Here is a 14,740-nt window from a genome sequence, read left to right as displayed (position 1 = left end):
AATTTAGTATTTCATCTGATCCTTATAACGATCCTGTGAGATGATAGGACAAGTATTTTTATTATCTCCAGTTAGTAAATAAGGAAACTGGAGTTGAAGGAGGTTAAGTAATTGGCTAAGGTCTCCTAGCCAGTAGGTGGCAAGCCTGAACTTAAATTTAGGTGTTCCATTTGTTTGTTTACGCCTGACAGTAAGAAGTCATTATATATTGGCTATTTTTATTATTCTACCATAACAGTGCCGGTTTACCACAGATGAAGTTGGGAGAATTCTTAAGAAGCATAACCTTTCTCCTCATTCTGAGTGAGGCATCCAGCTTTTAACTCCAAGCTGCAAACATCCTAACTAGCATAATATTATTTCTCGTCATATCTTTCACTATAACAAAACATATATAAGTCACTTATTCATACTGTCCTGTTATAAGCTCCTACCCATTAGCTTGGGAATCCACATAACTTGGAAAGTTTGAAATGTGTTACACTTGGAAAGAGAAGTTTATTTCTTTTAAACATCTGGAATTCTTAGAAAGTGCTTTAGGATAGTCTAGGCTCATGGAGAAATTTGTGAGAAATTCTTTCCATATGTTACTTATCAGATGCATGGCCCGCTTGTGATACTTATGATGAACAAGCTTAGGGACTGAATATGAAAAATCAGATAGGACCTATTCATTAAAAATAAAGTAAAACTAGCAACTTAGATATATGCTTCTGTGTTTTCAGTTCTTTTTATGAGTCCTCGGTTTTTAACCCTTCTAGAATCCTGAAGAAGTGAAAAGGAAATTTACTTCTTTAGTTCTGCATTTGCTGGTAAATTCTGGAATCTAAAAAGAGAGTTCTCTAGTCTTACTCTCCTGATAACATTATTTTGGGCATTCTTTAAGAAAGAATTTATGTAATTAATTTAATTATAGTTCCCAATTGATTTCTTTTTATTTTATAAAAGAATCATAATTTAAGAAAATGTAGAAAATTCAAAAACGGAAGAATTAAAAATGAAGATCACCTGTGGTTATATCGCCTAGATTTAACTACTGTTAATTTTTTTTTTTACATCTTAGTTTTTTTCTGTGAATGGGTTGAGTTTTTACATAGTTCTAACAATACTATGCCTTTTTCCTTGAATAGTATTATTGTAAGCAAATTATTATAAACATTTGTTGAGTACTTTTCACCATTCATTGTGTGAGGGCTTTCACAAACATGATTTTATTTAATCTCTGCTAGAAAAGTGCCACTGTTTTATTTTGAGAAGAGAAAACTGAGGCTATAGAAGTTGCTACTAGTTCAAGGATACATAGGTGGTAAATAGTAGAATCAAGATTCAAACTCAGATCTTCCAATTACATGTCCATATGCTTTTACTATTATGTTATATGTATCTGTTGAATTTTTACTGTGAATTATTCTTATTAAAAATTGTCTTAAGATATTTTTTGTGATTCTTACCTAAGGTGAAAATTATTATTACAGATATAAGCCTTCCAAAGTCAGCAGCAATCTGTTATACAGCAGCACTACTGAAAACAAGGACTGTTTCAGATAAGTAAGTAGTTATGGAAACTACAATTGTCTTCCACTGACTTTAAACAATGCTTTTGGGGTGGAGGGGGAGCATATTTCCTGCTGAATAACCCTTGATCTTACGGGGCTTTGAAGGTTCTGATTATGTGGAGTGCGAGGAGTAAGGTTTTTAGAGCTAAGTAAACTTGGGTTCAAATTCAAAGTCTAAAGCATACCAGCTGTGGAACACTTTGGGTAAGTTAATCAGTTTGAGTTTCTTCCTCATCTGTAAAATGAGAATAATATAGTAGGGTGGCTGTGTGAGGATTTTGTGTGTTGAATGCCCAAAGCAATGCTAGATAGAAAGTACAAATAGTACAGAGTAGCTGAGAGAGTAGTGATAAGGTGTATGGTAGGGAAATAGGTTTCATGTTATCTGTTCTGAGATTATAATTCTCAGTTATTCTGATTTCCTTGTATTTTTGGCTGCCCTTGGTGAATTTCTCTTTATTTCACTGGTAAAATATTCAGAAACTAACCAAATGGCCACCATTTCTTTCACTTTAGATACTATGCCTTGATATGAATATTAGAATGGAATATTCACAGGCTGTTTCTTGTCAGTGAAAGTTTGATAAGAATATGCTTCTATTTCATGCAATTCTCTAGATATCGCTGTGCAGCATTTCTTATTTTGTTGACTTTCCCAAAGTGTACCTTCAATGGATTTCTCCTGAAGGCTTTCTTTACCTAAGCTTGAAGATTTTCATTTCTTGCACTGCCTTTCTTTATATGTTGAACCAAAGGCTTTACTTTCATATTTAGTAGCTATTTGACTTTGGTTTTAGCCATCACCAGAAACCTCTGATTCAGGAGGCTAGATTATGTTATGTTATGTTATGTTATGTTATGTTATGTTATGTTATGTTATGTTATGTTATTTATTTATTTATTTATTTATTTATTTATTTATTTATTTATTTATTTAAATATTCATTTCTTCATTTTGTGATTTTCTTACAGATTCTCTCCAGAAACAGCCTCCAGAAGAGGGTTAAGCACAGCAGAAATTAATGCTGTGGAAGCAATTCACAGAGCTGTGGAATTTAATCCCCATGTTCCAAAAGTAAGAAATTGTCTAATGGAAATGCTACTTTTATTTAGTTAATCAAACTGATAACAGTGCATAGACCAAAGTTTGGGTCTCCATAATTTGAGGCAGAATTGTTTTAGTCTGCTATATTTTGATGCTTAGTGTGTTTGCCTTAAAGGGGATGTTAAAAGGCATGTAGAAAGGTGGATAGGAGCAGTATTTCACTATAGGTTTTATCATTGCTGTCAAAATAAAATTTGAAGTGTGTTTACTTAGCTGTTCCTTTTACTATATTTATAGAGAAGAAATAAAATGACTTGGTCCTACTAAAAGATCATTCTTATTTCAGATCACCAAATTAAATTTCCTATTACTGTTAAAGCTTTTTATATCTAGAGAGATGCCTGGGTTTTGAATGAGGGCTGGGTAGACAAAGACTGAAGACAAATAGACTAAAGCAATCAATAATAGGAAACAGATGCGCAAGTTCCCAGAAAAACTGTTGAGTTGATGTTTATTTAGTCCCAGATGAAACTGTATTCATCTCATTTGTCTTTATATTGTACACCTTGCAGACACACAGATTATCACCCAAGATTAAATTTGGGGTTTTAAAAACAATGCCCCAAGTTAGGAAGTATAGAATATTCCAGAATATGCCTTTATCACAAAATGTAATTGTAACTATTGATTCCCATATAGTGTCTGTTAGTAGAATTTGGAAACTAGTGAACATTAAAGGTTTAATCCCTAAAAGATAATCTCCAAGAAACAGAAATTGAAAGTCCGTTAGAGTAGGTAAAGACAGAGTGAAGAATATTACTGAAATCTAAGTATGAGAGTCAACAAATGTTTATACCATTCTCTTACTAAGTGACATTGTTTCCACACATTCAAATAAAATTTTTATTATGAATTGTATTACATATACAGCAAAGTGTAAAAGACAGTAATGTGTATCTTAATGATTTATTATAAAGCAAATGCATGGAAACTCCCACTGAGGTCAAGAAACAACATTCTCAGCCCCCAGAAACCCATCTGCCCTTTCCCTGTTACAACTTCTTCCCTCCTGCCTTAAGATTACCATTAATGCCATCCTGACATTAATTATGTTCACTTCCTTCTTTTCTCATATTTTTAGTCTATACTTCTCCTTTACTACTGATTTTATAAAACAAGTTAAGGAGTAGTCCCTCCTTTATCATTCTCTGGAATGATTAGTGTAAAAATTAAAATTATTTCTCCCTTCAATAATTGGTAGAATTTGCTGATAAGGCCATCTGATTCTGAAGTTTTCTTTGTGAGAAGGATTTTCTCTATAAATTTCATTTCTTTAGTTTAATAGTTTAATTACAGATTCAGTTTCTTTAACCATTCCATACTATTCGCTTTTTTTTTGTTTCTTGTGTTAGTTTTTAGTAAGTTGTATTTTTCTAGGAATTTATTTCATCAAAATTTTCAAATTTATTGCATAAAGATTTTATAAAATTTTTTATTACCTTGTTAACATGTGCAGGATCAGTTGTAATATCCACTTTTTAATTCATGATGCTGGCTACCTCCCCACCCCCCCCTATTGCATTCCCCAGGGATTTATCAATTTTATTAGTCTTTGCAAAGAACCCAGCTCTGGCTTTGTTGATCCTTTCTACTAATTGTTTTCTAGGTCATTCATTTCTGCTCTTTGTGGGCTTCTTTCAACTTTCAGCTTCTTTCAACTTTCTTTGGCCCTATTTTTTTTTTTAATTTCTTGTATCTTCTTATAAAGGTACTTATTAATTTTCAGTCTTTCTTCTTTCTAATATATCCATTTAAGTCTATAAACCACACTCTAAGTACAATTTTAACTGCATAGTATAGCATTATTTTTTATGTAATTTAGTTCAAAATATTTTCTAATTTCCATGATGACTTCCTCTTTGATTTGGAAATTTATTTATTCCACTTAATTGTGTATTTCTTAACTTCCAATCATATGAAGATTATCTTTCTATCAATGATTTCTGGCATAATTGCATCGTGGCCAGAGAATATTCTCTGTGTGATTTCACCCCTTTGAAACATTTTTCAGTTCCTGAATTTCTGTTTATTTGTCATATCTCCTGTATTATTTATAGTTTCTAATTCTCTGCCCAAAATTTAAATATAGTTTTTTTTATCTTTGAAAATGGTCTGAAGTAGTTATCTTAAAGTCTTTCTCAGATAATTCCAGTGTCTAGAACTTCTGGATATCTGTTTTTATTATCTGTTTTTTTATGCTATATCATGTTCATATTGTCTTGTTTTGTCTTATGCCCGATTTTCTTTGACTACATGCCAGATATTTTACCTGAAAAATGTTAGAAATAGCTTGAAACCTCAAATAATATTACCTTCCCTCAGAGAGGATTTTCTTTGTCCATAGATGCCTGGAAGAAGCACTAGCAGGACAGGATCCCCTCAATTCAGTTTCAGGAATTAATGTTTTCTGGTCTACCCAGATGACTTGAAACTGGACTGGGTCCATGAAACTGTTTTTTTTTTTTTTTTTCTGGTTCACCCTTATTCCTAAGGTGCAGCCCTTCAGGGTCTCAATCCAGTCCTAAAGGTTTGCCAGGGCTCTCACCCTTGATAGGCCTTGAACTTTGATTTTTGTTCCTGTAGTCTTATGAAAGTGGCAAAATGGCTGAACAGCCTTCTAGCCATGTTTTCCAGAATTGGCAAATGTCTCTATAATAAAAGAAGCTCCAAGTGTAGCTTACTTTTCTTATTTCTGCCTTCTTTGGACTATGGCCTAGTAATTCTTTACCTTTTTTTTATTTTAATTTTTTTTAAATTGAAGTATAGTCTGTTTATAATGTAGTGTTAATTTCTGGTGTACAGCATAGTGACTCAAATATATATATATATACTTTTCATATTCATTTTCCATTATAGGCTATTACTGGTTATTGAATATAATTCCCTGTACTCTTTACCCTTTGTAAATTCTCTGATATATTTGATTTGATTTTTTAAAATATTTTGACCAGCTTTCCTAGCTGTCTAGGAGGGCTGGTCTGAATTACCCAGCCTTCCATTATGGAAAGGAGAGTTATGAAAATACTTTTATATGAAATGCTCTGCTCTCTCGTGCTGCAGAGTTTTTAAGAGAATGTATTCTGCAAGTAAACCGCCTGGGTTTGAATTCTGACTCCGCTACTTCCTAGTTGTATGACCTTGAACAAGTTACCTAACTTCTCTGGTCTTGAGTTTCCTCATGTGTAAAATGGGGATAATATTTCCTACCTCTTAGAGTTGTTATTAAGATTAAATGAGTTCACATCTTTAAAGTGCTTAGAAGAGTGCTAGACATGTAATAAGCTTTACAGAAGTGATTGTTACTGTTATTATCCAAGATGAGATGGAAATCTGTTCCTTGTGTGAGGAGATAAGCAGCAGTTATTAATCAGAGCTATTCAAGTCAAATATACGATTAAGATGTCTAAAAAAATTTTCTTTAATTGCCACTCAAAATAACAAAATATGGACTATCTGCTCCCTATGGTTCTTTTCTGCTTCAGGAGTAACAATTCTGATACTGTATGTTGTACTTTGGTTTTCAGAACTACTGCTGGAGGCACTTGGGTGACAGGAGGGTAGTGGAAATCCTAGGCATTGTCCAAATTATAAAATTAAATTGTTGGATAGGTAATATATATTAATCTCCATATTTAATCTGTCCAAATAATCTATGATGCTTTTAGCGATATTTTTTTCAAGTTTAAAAACACACATATATACTGAAATTCTACAAAACAGTTATGAGAAAAATTGAAGAAGACTTAAATAAATGGAGTTATGTGTACCATGTTTAAGGATTAGAAGATTCAATATTGTTAAGATCACAGTTATCCCCAAATTGATCTATAGATTCAGTGCAATTCCTATTGAAATCCTAGTAGGCTTGTTTGTAAAAATTGGCCAGCTTATCCTAAAATTTAGATGGAAATGCAAAGGACCTAGAATAGCCAAAATAATTTTAAGAAGAACAAAGTTGGAGGATTTATACTACCCAATTTCAAGATATTTTAAAGCTACAGTAATTAATATAGTATAATATTGGCTATAAAGATTGAAAATAGAGATTGAAATAGAGATCAATGAAGACATAGAGAATTCTGAAATAAACTCACATAATTGTGGTCAGTTGATTTTCAGCAAGAGTTCCAAGGCAATTCAATAGGGAAAGGATAGTCTTTTCAACAAATAGTGCTGGAACAATTAGGTGTGTATTTAAAAAAATAGAAAGAAAGAAAAAAGAACCTAGACCCTTTCCTCATACCATATAAAAAATTACATTGGATCATGGATCTAAAGGTAAGAGGTAAAATTATAAAATTTCTAGAAGGGAAGATTATCTTTGTGATTTGAGGTTAGACAAAGATTTCTTCAAAAGCATGATCCATAAAAGAAAAAAATTGATAGTTGGACTGCTTAAAATGTTGAATTTATCATAAAGAAAATGGAAAGTCAAGCCAAAGACTTGGGAGGAAATGCAAGTCTTTTATCTGTTCTATATCCAAAATTTTTAAAGAACTCATTATAACTCAATAATAAAAGGACAAACGACTCAGTTAAAACTTGGGCAAAGGATATGAATAGTCACTTCATCAAAGAAAGTGTATGAATTAGCCATCAAAGAAGGCTCATGAAAAGATACTCAGCACTTTAATCACTGGGAAAATACAAATTAAAATTACAGTGTGATATTACTTTATATTTACTAGATGGCTATGCTCACAAAGACTGACAATATCAAGTGCTGGCAAGAATGTAGAGAAAATGCATACATTGCTGCTGGGCATGTGAAATAGTAATAGCTATTATTAAAAAAATAGCTACTTTGGAAAACAGCTTTGCAGTTAAACATATACTTACCATAAGACCCATCAAATTCCGTTTCTAAGCATCTACCCACGAGCAGTGAAAAACCTATGTTTATACAAAGACATATGAAAGTGTTCATAGCAGTATTATTCAGAGTAGCAAAAAACTTGAAACAATCCAATGACAGGTTAATGAATAAATAGTGATATATCCATACAATGGAACACTTTCTAGCACTAAAAACGAATAAACTGTAAGTACATGCAACAACATAGATGAACCTCAAATACTTTATACCAAATGAAAGAAACCAGACACAAAAAACAACATAAATGATTCCATTCATATGACATTTCTGGAGTGGGTAAAACTGCAGACACAAAAAGCAGATCAGTGGTTCCCTGGGGCTTGGGGTGGGAATGGGGATTGACTGCAAAGAGGCATAAGGGAACTTTTTGTGGTGATGGTTGCACAATTATATAAATTTACTAAAAATCATCGAACTATACCAACAGTGTTGAATTTTGTGCTATGTAAAGTATACTTCAATAAAACTATAAAATATATAATTTAATTAAATATAAGTATACATTTAATAAGTATGTAATATGTATATACTGCAACATTTAAAAATCACTTTTATTTGCAGGTAGAAATTTGCATATTTTCCTCTCAACTAAATGTCAAAGCCAGTTGACAGTTCAACTCTATCAAAATATCCAACTAAGTAGAATGGTGCTGTAACCTTACATTATTGTTTGTGGATAGGCAGTTTAAGCTAGGTCTTATCAAACAGGATAATTATTAAGGTTTTCTGGGGGAAATTTTAATCTCCAACCATTTGCATAATATCCCACTTACATAGCATTAGTATTATATGAAGTGGGAGAGCTCTGGAATTTGTGACTGTTTTTGCTACAGTTTTACAAGTGATGAAGTATGTACAAATATTCTCTCTCTCTTTCTGTCTATCTATATATATAAATATTCTGTTGTGGTCTCTATTCCTGATTCTCTCAGCTGGAGCCAGCAAACATAAAGGGCTTAAGGAATTTTCCTCCTCAAACTTCTATAGTGGGTCGTGATAACTTATTTAACCAAATGAACAGTGACATTTAAATATACATATTTATATTTTAAAATCTTTTTTATTCTTACAAATTTATTAGGCAAATTTTGTTGTATGTTGTATGACTCTTACCGGTAAAATGGCAAGGAATAAAGCTGTTTTAGCAGGAACTGTTTTGGCAGCTTTCCACGTAACTACAACAGAAGTGGCTTGCATTTGTTAAAGCTGGAAGCTATTAGAAGTGCAGTAGAAAAAGATCACATAAATCTCTTCAGACTATGAATTTGCTTTAGATATTTCATCAATATTGATTGCTTATACAGATTTTTTAAATCTACTGAGTGAATTTCAGTGTACAGTAACTATGATAGTGACAGTAAAAAATTAGAACAGCATGTTTTCATGTTTTCTGACTTGTTCTTCATTACCTAAGTATGACTTTGGTTCAACAAACATTTTGTTTTAGTTGCCAAACAAGAAAAATACTGTGTATCTTTCAGCTACTATACAGAAATTATCAGTTTTGAAAATTTTATAATAGAAAATATTTCATGTATTTTAAATATTCCATAGCATCCTGTTTCAGTCATTCTCATGTCTCATATTTTTTATTATCCAACTATCAAGGTGTTTTATAAAAGATATTCTTTTTTTTAACTTGATATAATTCACATACCATATAATTCATCCTTTTAAAGTATATAGTTCAGTGGGTTTTAGTATATTCTCACAGTTATACAATCATCACCACTGTCTAATTCTGGAACATATTTATGACCCCCAAAAGAAAATTGTACTATTAGTAGTCACTCCTCATTCTCACTGATGACAGTGTTAAGAAAATGAAAAGGCAAGCCACAAACAGGGAAAAAACTTTTTGCAATTTGTCAGAGGACTCATATCCAGAATGTATAAATACAAAATGACAACTTAATATGAAAAATGGTCAAAAGCCTTGAACAGTTACTTCAGAAAAGAAGATATTAGAATGTCCTAAATTGCAGCAGTGTATTTTTTGAACCAGCTCCTGGAGTAATGGAAATAAAAGCAAAAATAAACAAATGGGATCTAATTAAACTTAAAAGCTTTTGCACAGCTAAGGAACAAAAAGACCTACAGAATGGAAGAAGATATTTGCAAATAATGAGACTAACAAGGGACTAATTTCCAAATATACAAACAGCTCATACACCTTAATATCAAAAAAATAAGCAACCCAATCAAAAAATGGGCAGAAGACCTAAATAGACATCTCTCCAAAGAAAACATCCAGATGACCAACAGCACATGAAAATATGCTCAACATCACTAATTGTTAGAGAAATGAAAATCAAACCTACAATGAGATATCACTTCACACCAGTCAGAATGGCCATCATCAAAAAGTCTACAAACAATGAAAGCTGGAGAGAGTGTGGAGAAAAAGGAACCCTCCTACACTGTGGTGGGAATGTAAATTGGTGCAGCCACTATCTAGGACAGTATGGAGATTCCTTAAAACTAAAAATAGACTTACCATATGATCCAGCAATCCCATTCCTGGGCATGTACCCAGAGGAAAATATAATTAGAAAAGACACATGCACCCCAGTGCTCATAGCAGCACTATTTACAATAGCCAAGACATGGAAACAACCCAAGTGTCCATTAACAGGTGACTGGATAAAGAAGTTGTGGGATATATATATATATGTGTGTGTATATATATATATATATATATATATATATATTTATTTTTATATATATATATATATATAAATGGAATACTACTCATAAAAAAGAATTAAACAATGCCATTTGCAGCAACGTGTATGGACCTGGAGGTCGTCATTCTAAGTGAAGTAAGCCAAAAAGAGAAAGAAAAATGCCATATGATGTTGCTAAATCTAAAAAAAAAAACAAAAGGACACAAATGAACTACTTATTATTTATAACTTAGATGATTGATTTCTTGAATATGTGTAAGTACATTTGACTGTCCTTTATGATCGGATTATTGCATTCTGTTGATTCTTATTGTGTGGTTGGCTTTATTCCTTTGATAACTATGTAAGTTTAAAAAGCTAAAGCTCTAAATTTTTTTTTAAAAAAGATATTAGAATGTCCAATAAACACATATAGAGATGCTCACCATCCTTGGTTATCAGGGAAATGCAATATAAAATTATAACACAGTATCATGTCTATCAGAATGGCTGTAATTGAAAAGACTGATAAAATGCTGGTAAGAATGTGGAACATTTAGGACTCTAATACATTGCTGCTAAGAATATAAAGTGATACAACCACTTTGGAAAACTGTTTGGCAATTTCTTATAAAGTTAAACATATACTTCACCCTGTGACCCAGAAGTTCTACTCCAAGGTATACACCCAAGAAAATAAAAATTCATTTAGCAATAAAAGGAAAAGAAGTACTGATACAGCAAAAAGTAGATGAATCTCAAGAGTATGTAATAAATGATTTCATTTATGTGATGTTCAAGAAAAGGCAAAAGTGTATATGGAATCTAAAAGAAAGGACACAAATGAACTTACTACAAAACAGAAACAGACTCACAGACATGGAGAACAAACTTACGGTTACTGAGGGTAAAGGGGCAGGAAGGGATAAATTGGAAATTTGAAATTTGCTCCTCTTGGGGAGTGATGAAATGTTAGCTATCTTGATTGTGGTGGTGGTTTCATTAGTGTATACATGTATTAAAATTCATCAAATTGTACATCTGACATATGTGTAGTTTACTATACAGAAATCATACCATAATAAAGTTGTTAAAAAATAAATAAAAGAGAATAGCAGAATGCAAAAATAAAACACAGCAAAACAAAAGCGATCTATTGTGCTAGAAATTAGGATATAGTTGCCTCAGGTGGTCAGGGTAGGGGGATTAACTGGAAAGGACAACTTTTTGACGTGATGGTGTTGCTTATGTACATTTTTCAAAACTCATTTAACTGCATACTTAAGATATGTGCATTTTACTATTTTTAAGTTATACCTCAATAAAAAAAAAAAAGAATCTGACTCAGCATGGAAAGCACTGTCCAAAAGTATCATGCCTTGTAATTAAATGAGATGATACATGTGAAGTGCTTAACACAATGTCTGAGTGTCAGGCAACAGTGTTGATTGTTATGGTTACCATTGCTTTATTGCTCTATTACCATTTTTTTTCCTGTTTAAGCTGTTCCATTATGTACTCTTCCCTTGTGAATATTATTTTAGTACTTTAGAATATTTAAGATATAGGGATTCCTTTGTTGAGATGAGGTGAAGATATTGAGACAGTTAGGAAGTAACTAATTTGAAATGCTTAATACCTGAAGACAATTTATTTGTGTCATACAGAAGAAGCCCTTGGGGGAAGAGTAAAGCAGAACATTTAAAAGCAAAACAATAATAAAAACTCGTTTAGTAAATCTCTACAACTTGAGTACACGTTTAGGAATATGTTATCTGTAGCTTTTAAAAATTATTATTTCTCATTTTACAATAAAATTGTTTTTGGTATTGTACTCCTGAGAAAGTAGGCCATGCCAGGAGATTTTTATAAGTACAAGGGGAATTTTAAAAATAAATAACAAATAAAGATAAAATAAATAAAGGTTAAATCCATTCTGGTTGATCAGAAATTGAAGCCTGAGGATGTTATGAGCCCCATCCATCAGAGAAGATACTACTGGCTCTTTGGCAGCCAGCTTACATCTCTTTGGCCAAGCTATCTATATTAAAGAAGTATATATAAAAGACGAGGGAAATGGGCCCTCGATTAAGCTTCTGGTGGCATAATAGGAGTATAGGGAGAAAAGGAAAGTGGTGTTAAAGTCTGTGACCCAAACTTAAGAGCATAGTGAGGCATTTGTCTTTCCATTATATTGTACTGTGGCCCAGGTGGAAGGGTTGAGATATGAAATGCTTATCTCTTGAGGTGCTGCCGTGTAGGGTGATGTGAAAGAAATTTTCCTAAGGCACATGCCCTGTTTAGCCTCCTTTTTTTTCTCCTTTCAATGTAAGATCACTTTCCCTTTGCTCCTGAGACTCTTAGGTAGTATTATGTTTTTTCAGTGTATCCATACAGTAGTTCTGTTTACTTTCTGTCTGGGAACTGTTTCTAGTCTCCCCCCAAATACACCTCCATGTGGACTCTCTGCATTCGGCCTGCCTGTCCAATCTCATAGAATGTGCACTGAGAAAACTAATTGCAGAGATAAATTGGCTCTTGATGTGCATGACTGATCAAGAGCAAAGTACCTTAATTTCAGATGCCTTCAGAGAGATTTTTCTTTAACCTCTGCTTTTAAGAGGAAGATTATAAAGCATTATCATTACTTGAGGTCAGAATTATATTGCTTTTGGTCAAAAGCTGTTGTAAGATTTACAAAGTAATAGAAACAAAGTAATCTAAAGATAAATGATAAAGATCAAAGCAATTCAAAATTAAAGTGAATTTGAGTGTAAGCATAGGTATGGGTTTAGAGTTATAAAAGAAACCATCAGACCATACATCATTATGTCTTTTTAACTATATCTTCCAAGGTAGCCTTAATTTTTAATATTTTTACTGAAAAGCAAGAGACTTGAGTAATTATTTGCATATATTGTCCATAGTTGAATACTAGTTAAAATTGGCCCAAGCAATTTCTGATTTATTCCACATATAACAGTAAGGTGATTTGAAAGTAATATGGAAGATCCTGCAACGCATAATAGGTACCAGCCTTGGTTTATGTCTTTGACTATATTTTATTTGCTGATAATTTCCAAATCTGTGTCTTTTAACTCTAGCTTCCTTCCTCATCTGCAGACTTGCATTTGTATCTAGTAGTGGAAATTTTTAACTGGATGTATGTTGGGTACCCCTGACACTTTAATGTGTCTCAAACTGAATTTAAAAAAAATTTATTTTTAAGACTGTTCTCCAACTTGCCTCTCCTTCCTTATTTCTATATTTTTGATTTATGGCTTTATTATACTCTTCTCTAATGAATCCTTACTTCTGCCTTTTCCAAATTACCAATTCATATTATAACCTTTGAAATGTCTTTCAGATCTAGCCATCTATTCCATCTCTGCTGTCACTGTCCATTGTGCACCTTCACTACTTGTTCTTTTGAAAGATTATTATTATTATAAAATGAGTGCTTTTTAGAAAATTCAGAGCCTTTAGAAGTTTATAAAGTAAAATTTTCCTGTTTTTTCTCTTCCAATTCTACTTCTTTCAAGTAACCACTGTTTATGTTTGATGTATTTATTTCCAAACACTTTCTGTGCATTTTTAAATATACAGATATACGTATAAAAATACAGCAATCACAAATACTTTATCATCTTTTGCTTGGACTATTAAAATAGATCTTCAGTGGTCTCCCTGCCATCAACCCCTCTCTACTCTGGCCATTGCCTTAAAGAGCTCTGCTTGTATCCTGTTGCCTATGGGATAAGGACCAACCTTAGTATTGCATTATAGAAACCTTCACAGTCTGGGTCCAGTATCTGCCTCCAACCTCACTCCTTGCCACTTCTGCCTCGCACCTTATCCCCAGTGCTACTATTCCCTAGATTGGCCATGTATCATTATGACTCCTTACCTATGTACACATGGTCAGTCTCTTCTCCACTTGGCAAGTTTCTGCTTGTTTTTCAAGATCTTGCTCATCTGTTGCCTCCTTCATAGAAGTGTCTTTCCCATTTTTCCCAACCAGGAGGTAATGGCTCTCTCTTCTGTTTCTTCATTATCTCTCTCTCTCTCTTTTTTTTTTTTTTTTTTTTGTCTGTTTGTGTGTGTCTCCCTTAGTTCCTTGTGAGATTTTTAAAAAGCAGGACTCTTGTCTTACTCATCATTTTATGTCTGATACTCTGCTTAGCAAATAACAGGCATTTAATAAGTGTTTGGTAAATAGACATGTCTGTAGTTTAGATCTGCATTACAATAAAGACCTAAGTTAAAGAAAATAAAATTTTAGATCCCACCTCATTTTGTAATTTTTAATCCACTTAACATTTTGTGAGTTTGGTAAATTATATCACCTTGGGCCTTTTGAGGACAGTAGTACAATTTCAGCATGACCTTATTTCTTAAAAAATAACTCAGCTTTTAATGGACTACTATACAGTATTTTTAAATGATGAGTTAGATCTCTATAGAGACAGAAAGAGATACACAAGATATATTGTGAAGTAAAAAGTGAGTTGCTTAACAGTTTGATTCTCTTTTTAAG

At 32.5% G+C, this 14,740-nt stretch overlaps 1 protein-coding gene across 11 annotated transcripts in view; it reads left to right on the top strand.

The window, feature by feature from the left end:
- Nucleotides 1–14,740, top strand: part of ST7L (suppression of tumorigenicity 7 like) — a 121,221-nt gene that overhangs the window by 27,926 nt on the left and 78,555 nt on the right. For all 11 annotated transcript variants that reach the window (XM_045511686.2, XM_074370170.1, XM_045511689.2 and 8 more), the window contains 2 exons: nt 1,476–1,548; nt 2,529–2,631. In XM_045511686.2, the coding sequence (XP_045367642.1) occupies nt 1,476–1,548; nt 2,529–2,631 (176 nt within the window). The remainder of the gene's footprint in view (nt 1–1,475; nt 1,549–2,528; nt 2,632–14,740) is intronic.

This window comes from Camelus bactrianus, chromosome 9, assembly GCF_048773025.1.
Source record: "Camelus bactrianus isolate YW-2024 breed Bactrian camel chromosome 9, ASM4877302v1, whole genome shotgun sequence".
NCBI lineage: Eukaryota > Metazoa > Chordata > Mammalia > Artiodactyla > Camelidae > Camelus > Camelus bactrianus.
Note: the sequence above shows the minus strand (reverse complement) of the source record. Positions and strands in the feature narration are given on the sequence as shown.